The sequence below is a fragment of the Mastigoproctus giganteus genome, chromosome 4, assembly GCF_048544385.1.
Source record: "Mastigoproctus giganteus isolate SK-2022 chromosome 4, ASM4854438v1, whole genome shotgun sequence".
In the NCBI taxonomy this organism is placed as follows: Eukaryota; Metazoa; Arthropoda; class Arachnida; order Uropygi; family Thelyphonidae; genus Mastigoproctus; species Mastigoproctus giganteus.
This window is the reverse complement of record NC_143578.1, coordinates 233,404,218-233,425,583: the sequence shown is the minus strand read 5'-3', so window position 1 is coordinate 233,425,583 and position 21,366 is coordinate 233,404,218. Positions and strand designations below refer to the sequence as shown.

At 34.8% G+C, this 21,366-nt stretch overlaps 1 protein-coding gene across 2 annotated transcripts in view; it reads right to left on the bottom strand.

Moving 5' to 3' along the window:
• Positions 1–21,366, bottom strand: part of LOC150087490 (uncharacterized) — a 259,633-nt gene that overhangs the window by 42,065 nt on the left and 196,202 nt on the right. For both annotated transcript variants that reach the window (XM_090371210.1, XM_090371211.1), the window contains 3 exons: positions 15,283–15,421; positions 9,833–10,879; positions 166–960 (listed from right to left, as the gene is read on the bottom strand). In XM_090371210.1, the coding sequence (XP_090227336.1) occupies positions 166–960; positions 9,833–10,879; positions 15,283–15,421 (1,981 nt within the window). The remainder of the gene's footprint in view (positions 1–165; positions 961–9,832; positions 10,880–15,282; positions 15,422–21,366) is intronic.

Sequence of the window (21,366 nt, the reverse complement as noted above, 5' to 3'; positions counted from 1 at the left end):
TTCAGTCAGAGCAAGTTTTATAATCAGTGTGCATTCATTTTAGCAAGTAGTAATGAGATGTTAATTCGCAATTAAGTTTTCCTATTATATAAAATTTTAATGATCTATGTACACTTATGTAAAAAGGAGCAAGAGTAAGACAAAACTGTCATGCTTGACTGATACCTGAACCAAAGGAAAATGGAGATGCTGATGCACTTTGAGAAGAATCTTTCAAATTTCCAAACACAAATCCCCCAGAAGCAGGAGTTGTAATTGCACTTGAACCAAATACTGGAGTCGTACTAGACGATACACCAAATGCTGCAGATGTAGTTATTCCTCCAAATGCAGAAGTGGATGTTGTAGGTGCTCCAAATACTGGTGCAGCAGCAGCAGATGTTTGTGCATTTGCAACAGCACCAAATGTAAAAGATTTTGCAATTGTCGTAGGTGTACCAAAAGCCACACTAGTGGTTGCAGTAGTATTAACTGCAGAAAATGCAGCTGCTGTTGTAGCAGTTGATCCAAATCCAAGTGAAGTACTGGCTGCAGTGCTACCAAATGTTGGAAGTGCAGTATTAGCCGAATTTATTCCAGAACGAGCTGTACTTGTCACTGTACATAATGTATTAGCAGAAGTTGTGGTTGCACCAAACAGTGAAGTTACTGCTGGATTACTGTTTGAACCGAATGCAGAGGATGTGGTAGCAATAACTGTAGTGAACGAAACTGGCGTTGAAGAATTGTTTGCACCAAATACACTTGAAGTAGGAACACTGGTCACACCAAAGGCAGGAGAAGCAGATACAGATGAACCAAATGCACATGATGCAGAAGAACTAGCTGGAGCAGTAGTACTATGGGCACCAAATGTAAATAAAGAAGCTGAAGTAGTAGTGGGAGCAGTAGCATCAGTTTTGAAAATGCCAAATTTAGGCAGATTGGTTTTAGCATCTTCAGGTTTCTTGAAAACAAAACCTAAAATGAAAAAATAAAAATAAAATTTAATATTTTAAAATTCTTTTTTACAAATGTAACTGCAGTGGTAATAATTGAGGCTTGCAGTCTATGTATGACAATCATGCATTATTACCCAAAATGGGACTCTACATGTTAATAATTTTAATTTTATTATTTAAGTTTAGACTAAGGCGCATTTAGGGCTAGAGCCTCAAGCTGCGAACAAATTTAGACTATGTATATAAAGTGCTTAGCATCATAATACACAGCCATTTCTGAATAAACAGAAAATTTTTAAGGTGGCATCGTTTTAGGTTATATCTCATATTGTGAATACCTTCACAACGAGTTGCCATGATATTGCACTACTTCGAATAAGTAACGCTTCACCTAAGGAGAAGACTAGTGTTAGTTATTCTCAGATAGGTACCACCACCCAGACAGCACTGTTTCAGGGCTATTTGGCCCTTCGTCAGTGAGTGGGTAGGTACCCAAGTGATGCAATGATGGCAAAAACAGTTATGAAGTATAACTCCACAATATGAGAGATGCCTGATGGTGTATGATGTATTTAGACTAAGGCGCATTTAGGGCTAGAGCCTCAAGCTGCGAACAAATTTAGACTATGTATATAAAGTGCTTAGCATCATAATACACAGCCATTTCTGAATAAACAGAAAATTTTTAAGGTGGCATCGTTTTAGGTTATATCTCATATTGTGAATACCTTCACAACGAGTTGCCATGATATTGCACTACTTCGAATAAGTAACGCTTCACCTAAAACGATGCCACCTTAAAAATTTTCTGTTTATTCAGAAATGGCTGTGTATTATGATGCTAAGCACTTTATATACATAGTCTAAATTTGTTCGCAGCTTGAGGCTCTAGCCCTAAATGCGCCTTAGTCTAAATACATCATACACCATCAGGCATCTCTCATATTGTGGAGTTATACTTCATAACTGTTTTTGCCATCATTGCAACACTTGGGTACCTACCCACTCACTGACGAAGGGCCAAATAGCCCTGAAACAGTGCTGTCTGGGTGGTGGTACCTATCTGAGAATAAGTAACACTAGTCTTCTCCTTAGGTGAAGCGTTACTTATTCGAAGTAGTGCAATATCATGGCAACTCGTTGTGAAGGTATTCACAATATGAGATATAACCTAAAACGATGCCACCTTAAAAATTTTCTGTTTATTCAGAAATGGCTGTGTATTATGATGCTAAGCACTTTATATACACAGTCTAAATTTGTTCGCAGCTTGAGGCTCTAGCCCTAAATGCGCCTTAGTCTAAATACATCATACACCATCAGGCATCTTTCATATTGTGGAGTTATACTTCATAACTGTTTTTGCCATCATTGCATCACTTGGGTACCTACCCACTCACTGACGAAGGGCCAAATAGCCCTGAAACAGTGCTGTCTGGGTGGTGGTACCTATCTGAGAATAACTAACACTAGTCTTCTCCTTAGGTGAAGCGTTACTTATTCGAAGTAGTGCAATATCATGGCAACTCGTTGTGAAGGTATTCACAATATGAGATATAACCTAAAACGATGCCACCTTAAAAATTTTCTGTTTATTCAGAAATGGCTGTGTATTATGATGCTAAGCACTTTATATACATATTTAAGTTTATTAATTACAATAGCTCATCGCTGACTGTGGAGGCTATACTCCTAAAGATGTTAGTGACCAGCAAACTTAAAAAGGTAATCAAGGCCAGGTTACCAGCCCAGCTCAAAAAATATTTTGCATAAAATATATTTTATACATACTGGTTGCCAATAATTTTGTCAGGTATGTCAAGTAGAAATAAATGTAACCTGACAAGAGTTTTGGATATTGTAAAAGTATTTTTATTTTTAATGATTTCTGGTTTATTGGACTTTTCTGTTAGTGCATATAATTATAAATGGGTAGTAAAAGTATTTTTATTTTTAATGATTTCTGGTTTATTGGACTTTTCTGTTAGTGCATCTAATTATAAATGGGTAGTAAACTCAATCTTATTGCATTTGCGACAATGCCAATAACTGCAATTGTGTGGGTTTTTACATTACGGTGAAATGCATTCCCCTTCACTGAAATCTTCACTCATAAAAACAAATTTTCAGAAACTTCTCTTCATTCCTATTTACATATTATAATGATGAAGGGAAAGCGACCAAAGGAAAGTGCTAGTGCTGGCAGTGCCAGGAAACTAAACAACATTGATTTAGAAATGAAGATTAAAATGATTAAGAATTATGAAGCAGGACAAAGTTTGTCATCTATTCCAAGGGAATTAGGTCTTGTTGCTTCAACAGTGATCACAAAACAGTATTCAGGTGCTATATCGAAGATGAGAAGAGGAGAAAAAGCAGTATGTACTGGAACTTAAGAACAAGTTTGAGCTTCTGCAGACTGCTCAGAACCAAGATATTGACGAGGAATATTACAACTTTCTGAAAGTGATAAAGCCCAAGAAACCTATAGGGAAAAAGAAATCCAAAGAAGAAAAAATTAGTCAAGAAACACTTGTTATGATGAACTGAAGGCGAAAAATGAAGAGCAAGATAAACACTGACAAGGAAAAAATTGAGTATACTGAGTTATGCAAAGCCATTAGAAAGAGACTCAGAGAGGACATAAGAAGATTTAACACAAGAAAAGTAGAACAAGCATTAAGGGAAAACAAAGGATTTAAATCAGCAGCCATGAGCAGAAATACAGAAAGACAAATGATACTGAAACTGAAGAATAGCGATGGTGTACTTATAAACAGAAGAGAAGGCATAATTCAAGTAGCAGAAGACTACTATAGAGAATTATACAAGGAGCGAGAGAATAATGCTAGCAGTGGGGAAGATGGATTGCAAAGTAGCAACACATACGACATATCCGATATTCTTCCTGATGAGGTAGAACATGCATTGAAGAAAATGAAGAATCAGAAAGCCCTGAGGGATGATGAAGTTACTGTAGAGTTGTTAAAATTGGGAGGAAGAGACAACACAAAAACTGGCAAGGCTCTTCACAAAATGCATTAGAAAAGGTGACACGCATAAGCAGTGGAATAATGCAATCATAGTTTTGCTGCATAAAAAAGGAGATAAATCAGAAATTGGAAATTATAGACCAATTAGCTTGTTATCCCACATCTACAAGTTGTTCACAAGGGTCATTACTAACAGATTAGAAAGAATACTTGATGAGAATCAACCGAAAGAGCAAGCTGGCTTTAGGACTGGATTCTCAACTATGGATCACCTTCACGTAATATCACAGCTAATGGAGAAAGCAAATGAATATAAAACACCATTATGCCTGGCATTTGTGGATTATGAAAAGGCATTTGACTCCATACAGCATAAGGCAACGTTTCGGGCACTGGAAAGACAAGGCATAGATACCCCACATATTATGATTTTGAAGAAAATATATGAGAGTGCTACCTCCTTTATTAGACTAGACAAAGACAGTAGGAAATTTAAAATCGAGAAAGGAGTTCGACAAGGAGACACTATCTCCGAAGCTGTTTACTGCTACCCTTGAGGAAGCTTTCAGAAGATTAGACTGGTCGCAGAAAGGAGTCAATGTGAAAGGAGAGTACCTAAACCATTTACGATTTGCAGATGACATTGTGGTCATAAGCCACGATCCCAAAGAATTAGAGGAAAATCTTAATCAGTTATGCACAGTTAGTAAGGATTTTGGATTAAAGATGAATATGGCTAAAACAAAAGTAATGATGAACAAGTATGCCACAGAAAGGGAAATAATGATTGAAGGAGCAGTAATATACTTATCTAGGACAAGTTATTAGCTGTAATAATGATAAATGGCTGGAAGTCAAGAGAAGAATAAATTTTGGATGGATAGCATTCAGGAAATATAGTCACATACTGAAGAGCAATATCCCAGTTTGTCTGAAACGTAAAATAATGAACCAATGTATACTCCCCACCATGACTTATGGAAATGAAACTTGGGCACTCACCAAAAGAATGGAAGAGAAGCTGAGAACTACACAGCAAAGAATGGAACGAATTATATTGGGAATCAGACTGTTAGATAAGAAGAGAAACATGGATTAGGCAGCAAACTCAAGTAAAGGACATTCTTATCAAAACTAAAGAACTAAAATGGTCTTGGGCAGGACACATAGCTCAAAGACATGATGACAGATGGACTAAGAAAATAACAGAATGGTACCCAAGAGGAGCTAGAAGAAAACCTGGAAGACAAAGGCGGAGATGGATAGATGAAATTCATGAGTTTGTGGGTAGTAAATGGATGGCCAGTGCTCAAAACAGAAGGAACCGGAAAGTTGCTGGAGAGGCCTTCATCCTGCAGTGGATTGAAAATGGCTGATGATGATGATGATATCGAAGATGGAACAGCTGTTAATAATATGGATGGAAAATCAGATTCAGAAGCGAGCGCCCCTGAGTCCAATGACCATTCAAGCAAAAGCAACAAGTATTTATAAAGATATTAAGGATAAGCACGGCGAATCCCAACCCAAGTTCATGGCAAGCAATGGGTGGTTTAATAGGTTCATGCGTCATGCTGGTTTCCACAATGTTAAAGTATGCGGTGAAGTCGCCAGTGCCGATTCTGCAGCTGCAGAGCAATTGTGATGCGTTGGAAAAAATTATTGATGAAGGTGGTTATTCAAAGCAGCAAATTTTTAACGTTGATGAGACTGTGTGCTGGAAAAAAATGCTGGATTGAACATACATTGCCAAAGAGGAAAATACAATGCCAGGTTTCAAGGTGTCAAAAGACAGGGCAGCTCTTGCTTGGGGCTAATGCAGAGGGAGATTACAGATTAAAACCACTGCTTGTGTACCATTCTGGAAATCCTCATGTATTTAAGGGCATCAATAAAGCCACCCTACCAGTGCATTTCCGATCGAATCAGAGAGCATGGATAACAATATCTGTCTTTGAGGATTGGTTTAAATTCTGCTTCATTCCTGAGGTTGAAAAATATTGTAAAGACAACGATGTTCCTTTCAAGATTTTGCTTCTATTAGATAATGCTCCTGGACATCCTATGCATCTAGATGATTTCAATTCGAATGCGAGTCATATTTCTACCACCAAACACAACTTCACTCATCCAACCTATGGATCAGGCCTTGTCTGCAGTAGACAGTGAGAAAAATTTTACATTAAGGGACTTTTGGAAATCTTACAATAGTTACTACGCCATCTTAAACATTAATAAGGCCTGGGTGGAAATTACTGAAAGTTGTTTAAATGGCGCATGGAAGAAAATATGCCCACGGCACGTAAAAGGCTTCGAAGGATTTGAAAAAGACAAATCATATGAAGAGGTTGTTGACAGCAAATGATACTTAAAAGTTAAGAGGGGTGAATGATATGCGCTTGCTTGCTACAAAGAAATCTAAGGTGAAAAGAAAAAAGCCACCGTCCAGTCATCCGTTAATGTTCTTTCGTGAGGTTGAGCGGCCGGCCTCTTCTAAATCTCCGCAGCCCTCAATCTCCTCAGCGGCGTACTTATCAGCTGAAGATGTTGATTATTGCAACGATGCCCGAGAGGTAAAACTTACTGATGTTATGCCTATCTCCTCTCTTTTTTTTGTAATTTTATAATTTTGAAATTTTTTTTAAATTGCACACTTTTGTAATTTTTACTGGGCATGAGATAATTCTATTTTATGTTCATCGAACATTTTTTTTTTTTTTTTTTGATTCAATACTAATTATGATATGGATTTATACTAGGGATGGACAAAACATTAATGTTTATAAATATCAACTCAAAATTATTTTATAATAGGCTTAAAAAAAAAAAAAATTACGGGTAGCAAAGTTTCAAGGAAGTTGTGTTAGATGGAGGGTTGTGTGAAAATTTGTAAAGCTGAAGTGTTAAAAGTATCTTACTTTTTTGTGTGATTTCATGATGTACAGCTTACTGTTGCTGGACAAATCAAGAAAATAATGCAAGTTTATAAAGTTCAAACTTGCAATCATGAATTGCTCCTGCTGCAAAGATGGATTTGTGTGTGCACTGTTCTAGTGAAGGATGACTCCTTTTTCTAGCAGGTGGTCAACTTTATCTTCTATTATAATCATGGATTTCATTGACAATTTCAGCTGTAGTGACAGTTGAAGTCCACTTGTGTCATCTTCAAGGCTATCTTTGCTATGATGCAGCATCATTGGTCAATGCACTCACCATATCCTAATATAGATTATTCTACAATGTGTATTGAGACACCTCACCTCTTAGAAGTAGGAATTAATTTCAAACTTCATGACAGGTGGATGGCAGTACCAGTTAAAAGTAGGATATAAAAGGCAAGGTACACTCAATGGTAGACAGAACAGAATGATGGGAAGAGAAATGAACCTCGATTCCATTTCACAAGAAGTGTGACAATAATGTCATAGTGAGCATGTTTATTATTGAGACAGAAGATACATGTTGAGAAACCTCAGCTTAGATTAAGGGCAATGCTATACACGTGTGTAAAACGTTGTGTATATAATGCGGCAATCTAGATGACCGTTAGATGGCATCCTTGGGTAGAATGCTGCATGTAATGTTATACTTAGATTTTTTGAAACTAGTTTTATATAAAAATATAAAACTGTAAAGCATTTTATAGTCACAATTTTTTAAATTAATTATACTAAGTTAGAACTTCAAAATTATAAAACAGTTAATGTTATTTGGCTTTACTGAAATTATATGAAGTTGGGAAGACCGTCTTCTTGCCCTTCATGCTTTTTTGTGGACAACAGGACTTAAACTGCCTACTTAATGCAATAGTTTTATTGCTCGCAGCAAATGGATCAAGAATTGAAAGTGAATAGTCAACTAATGCAGTAAGCAGTAGTATAAAATCGGTCACTTGTTTGGAGAAGTCTGGGTTCAAATTGCCTGATATGCAGGAGGAATCAGGGCTGTGGTTGCCCATCAATTCTGGGTTTTTTAGCCTTCACAACATGCAGACTGGCCAGTGAGCACGCACGCACACCTGTATAGACAAAGTACACCATGGTACAATATGGCCTACATTGCTGATGCTCCTGAACATTTATTTAAACAAGACTGTCACAGTCATTTAAATAAATGATGACAGAGGGGAAAAAATAAAAAAAAAAAAAATAAAAAACTAATTGACAATGTCATTTGTTTTAAAATAGTGCAATAACAGGCTACTTGTGCTGCGAGTCATGTATTAACTAGGCAGTCAATCCTACTAGCACAATGAAATGAATAATTTTCACTCAGATATGCCAAGAACTCAAAGCTACATATTGATACACAGCAAAAAAAAAAAAAAAAAAAGTAGCAATTAGAATGCTCCTAATCATTCAATGGACTTACCAATGACTTTTAAATAGATGCAGAGTGTTGACACACATCTGAATGAAATAGATTTTGAGACACAAAAAACACCCACACAATTTACTAAGTCATGTTACATGCTGCACATCTTTCTGGCACATCTGTCTAGTTTCACACATTATTTACACAGATAGCACTCATGTAGCATTTCCCTAAGGATCTAAAACTCACAAGGGCTTTGTAGCATGTACAAATACTTCTCAGGAGCTTAAGCGCCTCATCAGTATGCATAGGAAGTGTACAAGGGAAACATCACCAATGTTAGCCTCCAGTCTAAATAGAGGAAACAACTGCAGCAACAACTGCTGCAGCGCAATAAAGCTTTAAAAAAAATTCAAAAGAAAAACTAAGCAGAGATGGGGATTAGAAGGCCAAGTGCCATAAGAGCAGGAATGTGCAACACTCACCCAAGCTTAATTAGCTTAGCCACAGCATGGAAGGACACTGATTAAAACCATTTGTGCTACTCACAAGGATGTCCGGGGCTCTACAAATATCTTTAGAATTGCACATTTTAAACCATTCCTCACTATGTAGTTTCGCACAATTATCACATGATCACGGCAATACTACACCTGTGTGGTAACCTGAGTTTGCTCACGTTGAGGAAGTCTAATTCAGCTGCCGTGATTACATTTACACATGCCAATAATTTGTACACAAATGTAAATTAAAATCATGAATTTTAATTTAATAGTTAGAGAGAGAGAGAGAGATAATCTTTAATGCCCTTCACGGCCAAAAAGCCAGGGGTTTGTAATAGTTTAAGTTTCCTAACTATTCTTGTTGCAAAGACAACTATTTTTGCACATAGGCAAAAAAAAGCACGAGTTTATTAGCATAAAGGCCTTGTGCATCGGGAATAAGCATACTGGAAATAAATATTGCTGTATATTTTTAATAAAATGAAATTTTATTAAAAATATACATAAAATATAAAAATAAAGTGTTAGTTGTCTGATGGCACCAGGGGTTTCCCCTATCTCCGCATTTAATTGTCGTTGTTATTTGGTTTTTAGGAGCATTAGCAACTAAGGCCATATTGCTCCGGGGATATGTGGTGGTCATTCCCTGACCTTTCCGCATCCTCTGTATTTGGTGGATCACAGGCTCGAACCCCAGTCTAATCAAGAAGCGTGTGCTACACACTGCTGCTCCTGCCTACCTGGCTACGGAAGTGCCCCTCCGCAATTAAGAAACAAAAATAAAATATATGGAAAATGTTCAAATACAAGTAAATATAAACCAAGTAGGTTTTGGAGTGGTGTCCTTTTATCAACTTAGACAAGGAGGTGTGACACATTATTAAATGCCACAGAGGCAAAAAATATGCGCATTCACTAAAACCAAACTAATGCTGATCGTAGATGAAGAGGGTAGGGAAGGGGGGGGATAAAATCAAATGTACTGCTATACAAAGATCTAAAAGAAAAAGGCAAATAAAAAAATAATAAGTTGCACAAGGAACAAATACTAATAATTAACTACTGACTATACTGAACTTACCTTCTCTGGAAGAGGATTCCTTTTTATTTGCACCAAATGTAAACAAAAAACCTTCAGTTGGTTTAGTAGTTTGAACCACACCACTCTCAGTTTTTGAGAAAACAGGTTGAATTGTTGATGGTTCTGTTCCCTTGGAAGTAGCTGTTGTGGTGACAGATGCTACTACTGCTGCCGCCGCCGTTGTTGTTGTTGTTGTTGCTGCTGCTGCTACACGAAATGAAAAGTTAGATGAAGCAGCAGGTGTTTCTGTTATGGACTGAGCAGATGAGGTGGAATGACCTTCAGATACTTTGGGAGATTCAGTTTCTACAGCACATACCTTAGATCCCATATTAGTCTGGGTTGTTGTTGTTACTGCAGGTTTAGCCAAAAATCTGAAGCCACCAACTGTATGTTCACAGCTTGTACTGGTAGAAACAGTATTAGTCCCAGGAGTACCAAAGACAGTACTAAGAGTGGTAACAGGAGTACATGAGTTAGCAATGCTCTCTGAGCTGGTGGATGTGACAGTATCAGCAGAGGCCGCAACAGGCTTTTCAAGGTTAATTACATCACCTCCAAATTTGAATGTATTGGATTTTGCATTTTCTGAAGAGGTCCTTCCAAACACAAATGTGCCAGCTGCAGCAGTGGTTACCGAGCAGGAAGTAGTTGTAGCAGCAATACTACATTCAGGGACATCAGCAACGGTACTGCTAGGCAGTAAAAATTTAAATATTTCTGTTTGTTTAGAAAAATCTGAAGAAGGTAATTTGAAACCTTCTGCGGTGCTGGAACCAAACTTCCTGAAAGTTTCCAAAGTTTTATTTTCAGACGTCTTCTTTACATTATCTGAAGCAATTTCAAATTTAAAACTTTCTGTTGTTGTAGTGTTAGATGTAGGTAAGTCAAATTTAAACCCTGAAGATGGGGTACTTGTAGCAGCACTAAATTTAAATCCTGTTATGGGTGCTGATGTAGTGCTTGTGGGAAGACCAAACTTGAATTCCACAGTACTTTCTTTAGATAAGTTGCCAAATTTAAATCCAGAAAAGGTTTCTTTAACATCTGGAGAATGAAAAAGGTAATATTTACTTATAAATAAGCACACAACACTAAAAATATTCACACAGATTAACCAGCCTTCTGAATTACTAATTTAAGTGAAACGTGTCATTAAGATTACATAACAAAATTGCAGCAGAAACAACTTAATCCAAAATGTAAAACTTCTGAATCAGTGGGGGGATATTAAAGTCAAATTCTAAGGGCTGTTTCCATTAACATGGAAATGATTGGTTTGTGATACATTATAAACTCTGATGAACGTTACATGATATTCAGAATCATCTGATTAAATAATAACACCATTTCTTTATAAGTTTTAAAGTTTTTTAAAATGTTAAGATAAATAATTTTGATTTATAAATTACCTTACCTTCTAGTCATATTTTCATGGATATTTTACACAATTTAATGCAGAAGATTCTGTAATTTGTACTTGATAGTGCATTTTTTCCCTCTTTTCATACTTAAAAACTACATGATGGCATACTTAACCCTTTTAATTTTCAAATTGATAGTGAACATAAGAGTAGATTACAAGAGACAAGTTAGTTTAAATTAATAATATATAGTTTATATTATAGTACTAGTACATGGTACAGTCAAAAAGTTTCTGAACCCACATATACACAACTCACAAACCTAGACATATTAATTTTCCAAGTACTTTCCCAGGCAGTAATGTACTTTTCCCATCGTTGGTAAAATTGCTGGTAGCAGTTTTAGTATTGTTCTGACTGGATACTGTGGAGAACAACTTGAGTTGCATCAATAACCTTTTCTTTACAGATGAAGCAACAGCCTTGTATTTAGCATGGCAAATGAGCAGTGTATTATCACTTTTCCTTTCAACTCATTTTCTTCAATTTTTTTTTTTATAAAGGCAAATGATACAATTTTCAAGTTAATGATTCATGCTTAGTTTGTGGGTTGTAGAGAAAACCCTCTTATCTATGATGGACTAGGAACAATGGATCATTATCAAATGTCATAATGAGATCAGTGCATACTGTGGATCTTTGCTGTAATCATTGGAAAGCACCCAAGGCATCATGTGCTTAGCAACCTGATGCAAATAATCATCATTTCACAATTCATGACATCTTCTGTGCGAAATGTTTAAAACTTCTGCAAGTTAATCATGTCACACAGTAGTTGTGATGCGCAAGTTGTTTGGTCATATTTCATTTTTTTGGAAAGTAAGCAGTTAAAATTCTTTCACCACAGTCACTGTGCTAAACTTTCTCTTCCCTCTTTGTATCTATGATGCCATTCAAACATGGTAGTATGGAGATGGAGAACAAACAAGTGAATTCTCTTTGTAAATCTGATGTTTCAGAAGAAGATTTTTTTAAGCATTGGCAAAATTTGATGATTGTGTGATGTTCCAAATTCGATGCTTTTCAGACTCAGAAATTGTGATAAAATAAATGCACTTTCATTGCTCTGTGCTTGCATTTGCACACACAAGCACAGAGCAATAAAATATGCACTGAATGATTAAGAAACTTCTACATACAGTAGATGCAGGTTGAAGTGTGCAATATCACACATTTAGCAAACTGCACTGCACTTACTGACTGAAGTGCAGTGTGACCAGTCCAGGATCTTCTTGACTGTATTAGTTTTAATTGTAATTTCCATTAGGTTTCGAGGTATGTTATGTATAATTCAAAAACTGGAAATTACATCACATGTACAGTTATCTGAAAATACAGATCTCACAGTTTTTGTCATTTGGATTATAGATTTTTTTTCCAGCAGTATCAAGGTGATCTTGTGCACATTCTATGTACATAGAATTGACATACAGCTAATGTTAGATAGCTGGTCACCAGTCATCCCTAAAAAAAAAAAAAAATTCCAGTGTTTTCATATGTTTCAACTTTTAAACCTTTATTTATAATATAAATCAGTGTTTTTTTTTTTGTAAAAAAAATAGGTGCCGGTACTCATTCTTTGCTATCAGGAAAAATTGAAAATTAAAAGGATATGAAAAGTACTCTGAAATTTTTTTTCTCCTGATATTGTTACTTTAGTAATAATGTTTTCAGAATAAGAACAACAAATTAAGTGTATTAACACACAGTTTATTAAGCATAAATTTATTATTCAAGTATATAAAAAAATAAGTAAAATGTGAGTAAAATAAGTAAAAATAATTTCATAATAAAGTTTTTGTAGAATATTCCAAATTTTTATTAAGTTCTCATCCGACACCCTATGCCAGGGATCGGCAACCTGTTTTGAGTGAAGAGCCATTTTTGATCTAATTAGAAAAAAAAAAAAAAAAAGGGAGAGAATCTGAAGAGTCGCACCTCAGCTCAAGCTGGGAGGGGGGGGGGGTGAGAGTTGTTTAAGAAATGGAATAGAGTAGGAAGTTGTTTATTAAAAAATATATATGCTTTTTGAAATATTATTTATTAATACTGAAAAAAAGTAACAAACATCCAATTAGGTACAAATTAATGTGACTTTTGCTGATGAACTTCTTGAGCAAGTCTTCCAACATCATGTCGTAATTAAACGTGCTGAGCGTTAAACATGCTCGCATTGTTCAGACGACGGTTTTTGATTTATTTTTAATATCATTCATGTTCAAAAATATTTGCTTGCAGAAATACGTTGAACCAAAAATTGAGAAGTCCAAACGCAAATATTTTCAAATTTATATATGGGTCCGGTAAGCTACTCCAAGCATCAAACACAATTTCGTCTGCATTTTAAACTCATCTATCGCTGTCCATTTGTGTAGAATTGCAAGGGCAGCCTTTTTCCTCTCTAAATCCTCAATTTCAGTTTTAAGGCATTTGTCTTGCACTCCACATGTCCTTGATTTTTAAGTCCTCTAACTCCATTTCAAATTGTGCTTCATGTGAGCTGTAAAGTTAAAGAACCGCAGTTACACGTTAAAAGAGCTGCATGTGGCTCGCTAGCCGCAGGTTGTCGACCCCTGTCCTATACATACAGACTTCTTTTCTTCCTCTTTGTGTGTCGGTTGCTGAATGACGTTTCTGAAGCAGGCCAGCGATGGGCCTACAATTTTAAGAAACAGTAGTGAAGAAACTGTTTTTGTCATCAACGAAGCACTGGTTGGGCTGACGATCAGATTCATTTGTGAAAATCCTCGTTCACATTCACTCAATGAAATGTATTGTACTCAGAGCGTTCATCAAATGCTTCAATTCTTCTGAAACCTTCTTATCCACGAATTGCCTCTCTTTCATTTAATTGCAACCTAATTGACAATTTTCTAATTTCACTTTCACAAATGCCAACAATTCATGTTTAGAAGGTTTAATACCATCGTTGTCCTCGTTTTCCTTCTCTCCTCATCGGTATCGTCACTAGTTCTTAAATTTGAATTTTTTCTTTTCTTTTCTTTTTTGAATCTGTCCAAAATTCAGGTAGTGATCATGTAAACAGAAATAGGGAAATTTTACGGAAAAATGTGGATAACGTACTTCCGCGAAACAACAGATGATTATTTGTCGGGGTAAAAGAAAATCACCTTTCTAATTCTTGAACGGGGCGCTTACGGTTGATTCACAAAGGTGTCCAACCTACGGCCTGCGGGGAAGGTGAACTAAAACAGCATTTTAAATTTTGTGAATTATCAAAAAAATTTTCTCAATAAATAAAGTTTTGTTCAGTAAATGTAATTGTGTATCGTACTTAATAAAATTTTCGAATATTTCAATTTTACTTTTACATGCAACAAGATATGAAAAATATAACACACTAAAGAAATCTAACTAAATTTTTTTGAACATGGCCCCTGTACGGGAAAAGGTTGGACACCACTGCAGTAGAAGGTGAGCCAGAGCCCATTGGGAATACATGATCTGCTCACTCTTGACTAGTGCAACTCCTCCGTATGTGGGACATGTGGCCGGATAGGTTTTGCCAGGTACCACTAAGTTGTGGTATGCATTAGCTCTCTTAATTCACGCAGCAGCACTAATTGCCTGAAGGCCAGAAATGCGAACAGTGCATACTGAGTTAATTCTCTCCTAATCCGTTTGCTACATGAAAATTTTCTTCACTCAACGGAAACTATTTTAAATGTAACTTCCAAGGGGGATTCAAAATAATTCGCTATAAAAGGACTTTGTTAAACAGAGGTCAGACTGAGTAATTTAGAATTATAAAAATGGTTAGACAGTTTTATATAGAAAATATCTTAAAAATAGACAGTAAAAAATGCAAATTTAGTTAAATAATTTTAAGCTTATTTGAATAGTAGGTAAACATGATGAATGTGTACTGCATCCAAATGTCACTGTTAATAAAGGTGCCAGTATGCCATACCGTTCCAAAAAAAGCACTGATATACATTATAATTAATCTTTTGAAACTGGTAAAAACTTTTGAGAGTGTCATTATTACAAAATATAAATTATTACCTGCTTGGGTTGTCGATTGTTTTGGAGTTTCACATGCTATGCATTTTGACGCATCTGATGTATTTCTTACTAAGCATGTATCACACTCCCAATTCCCAGGAGGCATTTTAAAGGCAAGCCCAAATCCTGGTAACTTGGCCTAAAGTAACAAAACATATTCTTTTTAATATAATATAAAATTATCACACAGTTATTATATGTTAAACAAGAGGTATAAACATTTCTCTTAATTTTAATTCAGTGTTTCCCAAGAATTGTGCCACAAGAACTATAACATGCTTACAGTACAGGTAACCCTCGTATAACACGGTAGTTTGGCTCCTACAAAATCTCGTGCAATGCGAAACCATGTTATATTTGACTAAGAACCAGTATAAAAAGGGGGGTTACGTTCCAGAAGCTAACAAAAATACACCCCACCCCCCTTTTTTTTAATAACTATCGGAAACTTAATTTTTATAATAGTAATAACTGAACAAACATTGTACTTTACAAACTGTGATACTTATAGGTCAGATAATTCACTGCTAAGCACAACCTCTTCTGCAGCAGCATCTAGATTTTGTGTACCTTCTGCTCTCTTTAAAAGTTACGAACTGCAAGCAATTTTTTATGGTCTCAAACAAGCACAAGTTCAATAGCATATAACCTAACCCAAGGATCTCCCAACAAAATACAATGGACCCCCACTTTAAAGATATAAAGCACAAATTTAACTTTATTACTTTACCAATTAACAAAGTTAAATGACACATGAAAATCAGAAGAATATTTTCCAGTTAGCAAAATAAAAATAAATTTACGCTTACGTACATACTAATTGATATTTCTGTTCACTGGCTTTTTTTTTTTTTTTTTGGTTGTAAAATTTAAAACAGTAAAAATGATAAGCAATTAATAACAAAGAACACAATTGCACAAGTGAGACACCGAGTAATGAGTTTCTTAAAATTTATTTATGTTTTTTATATGATTGAATATTTAACATGGAAGGGGAAACACATTTCACCAAAATAAAGTGAAAACCCACAAAATTTCAGCTATAGGTACTACAGCAAATGCAAGAAGATAGAGTTTACTACCCGTTTATAATTGATTACACTAACAGAAAATACCAATAAACCGGGAACTGCAAATTGTTTTTGTTTTCTGGTAGTGACCTCCATTTAGAAAAATATCACAAAGGCAATACGACTAGCAAGTCAACTCACAGTTGACAAGTTGATTCACAAAAAGGAATGGAAATGTTGAAAAATTATATCTAACATAATAGCAGGGTTTTTCCAGCACAAAAACTCAAAAATACCATGTTAGAGCGAAACCGTGTTATATAAGTACAGTGTTGTGCGGGGATTGCCACTATTTAACAATCATGTTAGAGTGAAACTGTGTTGTGGAAGTACCGTGTTATACGGGGGTTGCCTGTACATGATGTTCTATTTCTAGCAAAACATAGCAATTAAAATAGGTTATTGTTTAATAAAAGGAACATGCCCAATTTTAATAAAGCTGACTAATACATTTTATGTTATTAAAAATAATTCTCTATATAAAATAAAACTGAATGACACTCAAAACAGATGTGAAATTTCTTCAGTGAATTTGCCTAAATCAATGGTTGTACAAATGAAAACAACAAAAATTAATAAATCGTTCTCTATTCAAACTTATAATAAACTACCAGAATTATCATAAATAATCTCCTCCTTTTGCAATAAACACATGCCTTCCACAACAAAAACTAATATCCGAATATCAGAGAATTTATGTGTTTTTTTGCCAAGACATTTATGCACCAGAAATAATGATGAGCTGATGCACGTGTTAGTCCTTAATTTGATATGAAGTGGAAGGGAAAATAATTTCCTAGCCTGTATTAGGAAGTTGATACAACTGCAGTTTGGGAAGTCACAGAAAGAGGAAGATAACGGCCAACAGCTGTGAAACAGTTTAACTTCAGATATCTGACAAGCTAACCGAACCTTGTAGTCTGCTACTACCGAACCTTGTAGTCTGCTATTTACTAACTAATACTAATATTAAATACTAATACTAGTCTGGATCAAAATTAAGCACTGATTCTTAAAAGAATTTTGGGAAGTTATGGAAAGAGGGAGATAATTGTTAATTGACAGCTGGAAAACAGTATAACTTCAGATTGCTTAAAAGCTATCTGCAGTCTGGACCAAAACTGAGGATTGGTGCTTAAAAAACTTGACAAACCCCAATGCCTCTCCACATAATGCCCATGCATCTGTTGACATCATTCAAGATTTACAATGTGAAGTGTGTGGGTCTCTTTGTGATCCTTTTAAATTCTAGCATTGCACAGCCATGGGAGTTACTTGGCTCCAAGTGCCTATCACCTTCTTTGGATTGCTCAAAGAGATGTTAGGGAAAAATGCACTTCCAATCTGATAATAAGGTTAAAAAAAAAAAAAGTGGTACAACTAAAGAAATTCTTACCTGATAATATCCAGATGTTAGTTCTGTGATTAAAGATGTATATTGCAAGAAGAAGAGAAAGATAACGAAGCTGAAAAGTAACGAGGTTCTTTACAACAGGCTTCAATAAATATGCATTTATTTAACTACTGCTGTCTTCATTTGAACTACCTTCAATACTATTTCTTTCACAAGTCAAGAATATATTTTTCTAAGTTCAAAACTTCTCTACTTAGCAACTAAATAGTTCTTAACAAAGTCTTTCCAATCAGATGACAATCTCTTAAGAGTGAATTATTATTCTAAAGAGATAATGTAAAAACAAAAAGCCACGCCTTTGGAAAGATGGAAACACAAATACATATGAAGGCAAGCACTATTTATGACATCAGTGAATGCACACACATTAGAAAGAGAGAATATGTCCCCATCATTAAGTTTGCTTATATCTTTTAAGACATTAAACATCTTAATCAGATTCACAGATGCCTAGTTTCCAATTGTGCTATATGTTTATAGCACAATTTAGCCTTTAATCATCTTTTTGGATCAAGAGGCATTAGAGAGAGAGAAATGCATTTCCATTCCGATGGCAAGGTCCAAAAAGTGGCGCACTAGCCTTGCTGCCCTCCTTTCACCCTTTCAACAGTTTATACCATTCCTGAAAAAAGCTTCCAGATCTGCATATAATATTCAAGATTCTGACCATGTATAGTTTTTTAAGATAAACTTTACCTAGATTTATTTTTAGATTGTTTTATTACATAAACAAGTTGTTCTAACCTGGAAGTACACCAGGTAAGATTTATTGCTTTGCATATGGATTTTTTTTTAATAATAATACCAAACTCATAATTTCAGTATTAACTTCTAATATTTACCAACACACATTCTCAAACATCTTTCAATAAAGTCAAATTTTCAAATATATTTTACTACTAAATTAAATATATGAATAATAGAAAGGTCAAATATAAGGTTTCAGTTTAATATTCAGCGGTTAGTTTATTTCCCTTCCTGGTGACGTTTTTTTTTTTTTTTTTTATTATTATTTATTTCTCTCTTCTATATCATTTTGTTCAATTTTCCTGAAAATGCCCAAATTTGGGTATGTTCAAACATATGCCTAAAGTAATAAAAATACACATGAAACTATTTTATCCAATACACTACTAGTTCAGCTAGTCATTTAGACAAATGCATTAATTACTTAATTTTTATTTAAAAATTAATTCATTAAATTTTGGTTAATATCATTCCTGGTCGAAACTTTTCAAATGACATGCAATTTATTTTTGTAGATGGGAAAACTCAAACAAACATGCATTGAAAACCAGTTTTGATAACGATTCTTGAACAAAATATTCTTAAACTGAAGTACTTACGATTATTAAAATTAAAAGATAGTAAATTTAAGCTTGATGCAGACTAGTTATTTATTTATTTTTTGTAATTCTCGCTACAGTAACACACTGGCTGGGAAACACTTTTAGAGACTGAAGTTAAATAAAAAACATCATGCACTACATCAGTGTTTCTCAACCCTTTTTTTAATTATCGTCCCCTAAAGGACTTTTTTAAACAATTTTCCTAATTGCCTCCCATGAAATTGTAAACAAGAAAATACTTTACAGTTACTCTTTTTATTCAATGGGATCCCTGAGCCCGATGCTTCTTAGCTAAAAGTTCAATATGATGTTAGTAAGTTAATTCTAATGTCTCCTCGTGAACATATGAATTCTGTTTCTTTCCTTTGTTAATATTTTATGTACTGAACTAAAACCACTTTCAACCATATAAGAACTCGTTGGAAAAAGAAGTTTAGTTGTTTTTGCTCCCCACAACTCGGCCGGCCATTCACCCTTTTCGAATTTATATTTGCATTCTTCATTACATTTTAATTCAATGAGTTCTTGAATTTCTTCACTAGCCCAACCGGCATCGCACCCAATTGGATCTAACATCCGTGGTTTTACTTTAAAAGAACACAAAGGATCTGAATAATTCTTAAGATCATTCTCGGCGAGAGATTCATTAATTTCAGCTAATTCTTGCGTACCATGAAATTTTTTTTCTCATTAAATTGCTTTCAAATATTTCCAGTTTTTCAGTGAAGGCATTTAATATGTGTTTTGCAGTCTATCACTGTAATTAATTTCCCTTGAAGTTGAAGTGATATTTCATTAAGTTTTCAAAAAAATCCAAGCCATACAGTATATGTTGTTTTTGTGTTTGCTGATCTCCTTTACTAATTTCTCCATTGCATTCTAAAAAACTAATTTTCGTATCAAAAAGGGTTACAAATCTTGTTAAGACAGTTTCCTTTAGAAAGCCATCTGACTTCTGTATGTAAAAGAAGCCTCACATACTGTTCTTTGGTATCAACATAAAATTGAAAAGGCAATCATATTTGCTATGCAACTTCATTTTAGTGATGGTTTTAATAACTATACTGAGAGATTAATAAAGAACTGGACTAATATTTTTTGCAACCAGATGATGTCAGTGCACAATGCAGTGTACTGCAAGAACTTCGGGACATACTTCCCTTAGGAGGGCAATAAAACCTTTGTCTTCCAACCAAGGAGGTAGCAGCATCAGTGACACAGGATACCAAATTTTCCAATGGTACTTGATTTTCATCAAACCATGTTTTTACAGTAGCAAAAATGGATGCTCCAGTATAGTCAGTTCCTACAGATTTTCCAAACATCTCTTGCATTTTACAATCATCATAGAAATAATGAACATATGCCATTAGAAGGCCTTATTGTCAGTAACTGTGGATTCATCAATCCGAATAGAAAATTTTCTCATATTTAGTTTGCCAATTAGCAGCTCTTCAATGTTAACTGTCTTCAAATTGAATTGTTGTTCAATGGCAATGCTTTTAAAATACCGGTAGGATTTTGATGTGTTACTGTTGAAATTAGAGTCTCTAAATGCAGGCCATATAACAGTTTCAACAACTGTATGAGTGCTACCAGTTTTTGCAATGATTTCTGCAATTTTATAAGATACAATCATTCCACTGTCGTTTGTTTGTGTGTTCTTCGTAAATAAGGAAGTAACAGTGTTATGTAGCTGAAAATTGTTTTAAATTTTTAAAATATTCAGTATGTTTACCAACTTTATCAGGATGTTTCATTTTTAAGTGATCTAAAAGTCTTGATGTCATAGCCTCATTTGAAAAAGAACTATTACACATAAGGGGCTTTCACTAAAACCATAAGCTAGATATTCATCCGGGTACTGTTGACACTTTTTCTTTTCAGCACTTGACATGATTGATGATGGGTTGAATAACTACGAAGAATTAAATAATAAAATAAACTATTTTTATTTAACTCTCATAGCCAGGGCTGTAGTGGAGGGTATATGCCATATACCCTCTGGATTTTTTTTGGTGAATAGCGTATACCTTCTGGATTTATATATATATATATATATATATATATATATGGGTATACATCGTATACCCTCTGGAATTCAATTAATAAGCACAGTATACTCTCTGCATACATAACATTAACATTCACAGAGTACACCTTTTCTAATTTTACAACCACAGCACTGCTCATAGCCCATGTCACTCACAAAAGCACTGCAGATCAAAATAACCAACTTCCACAAGGAAAC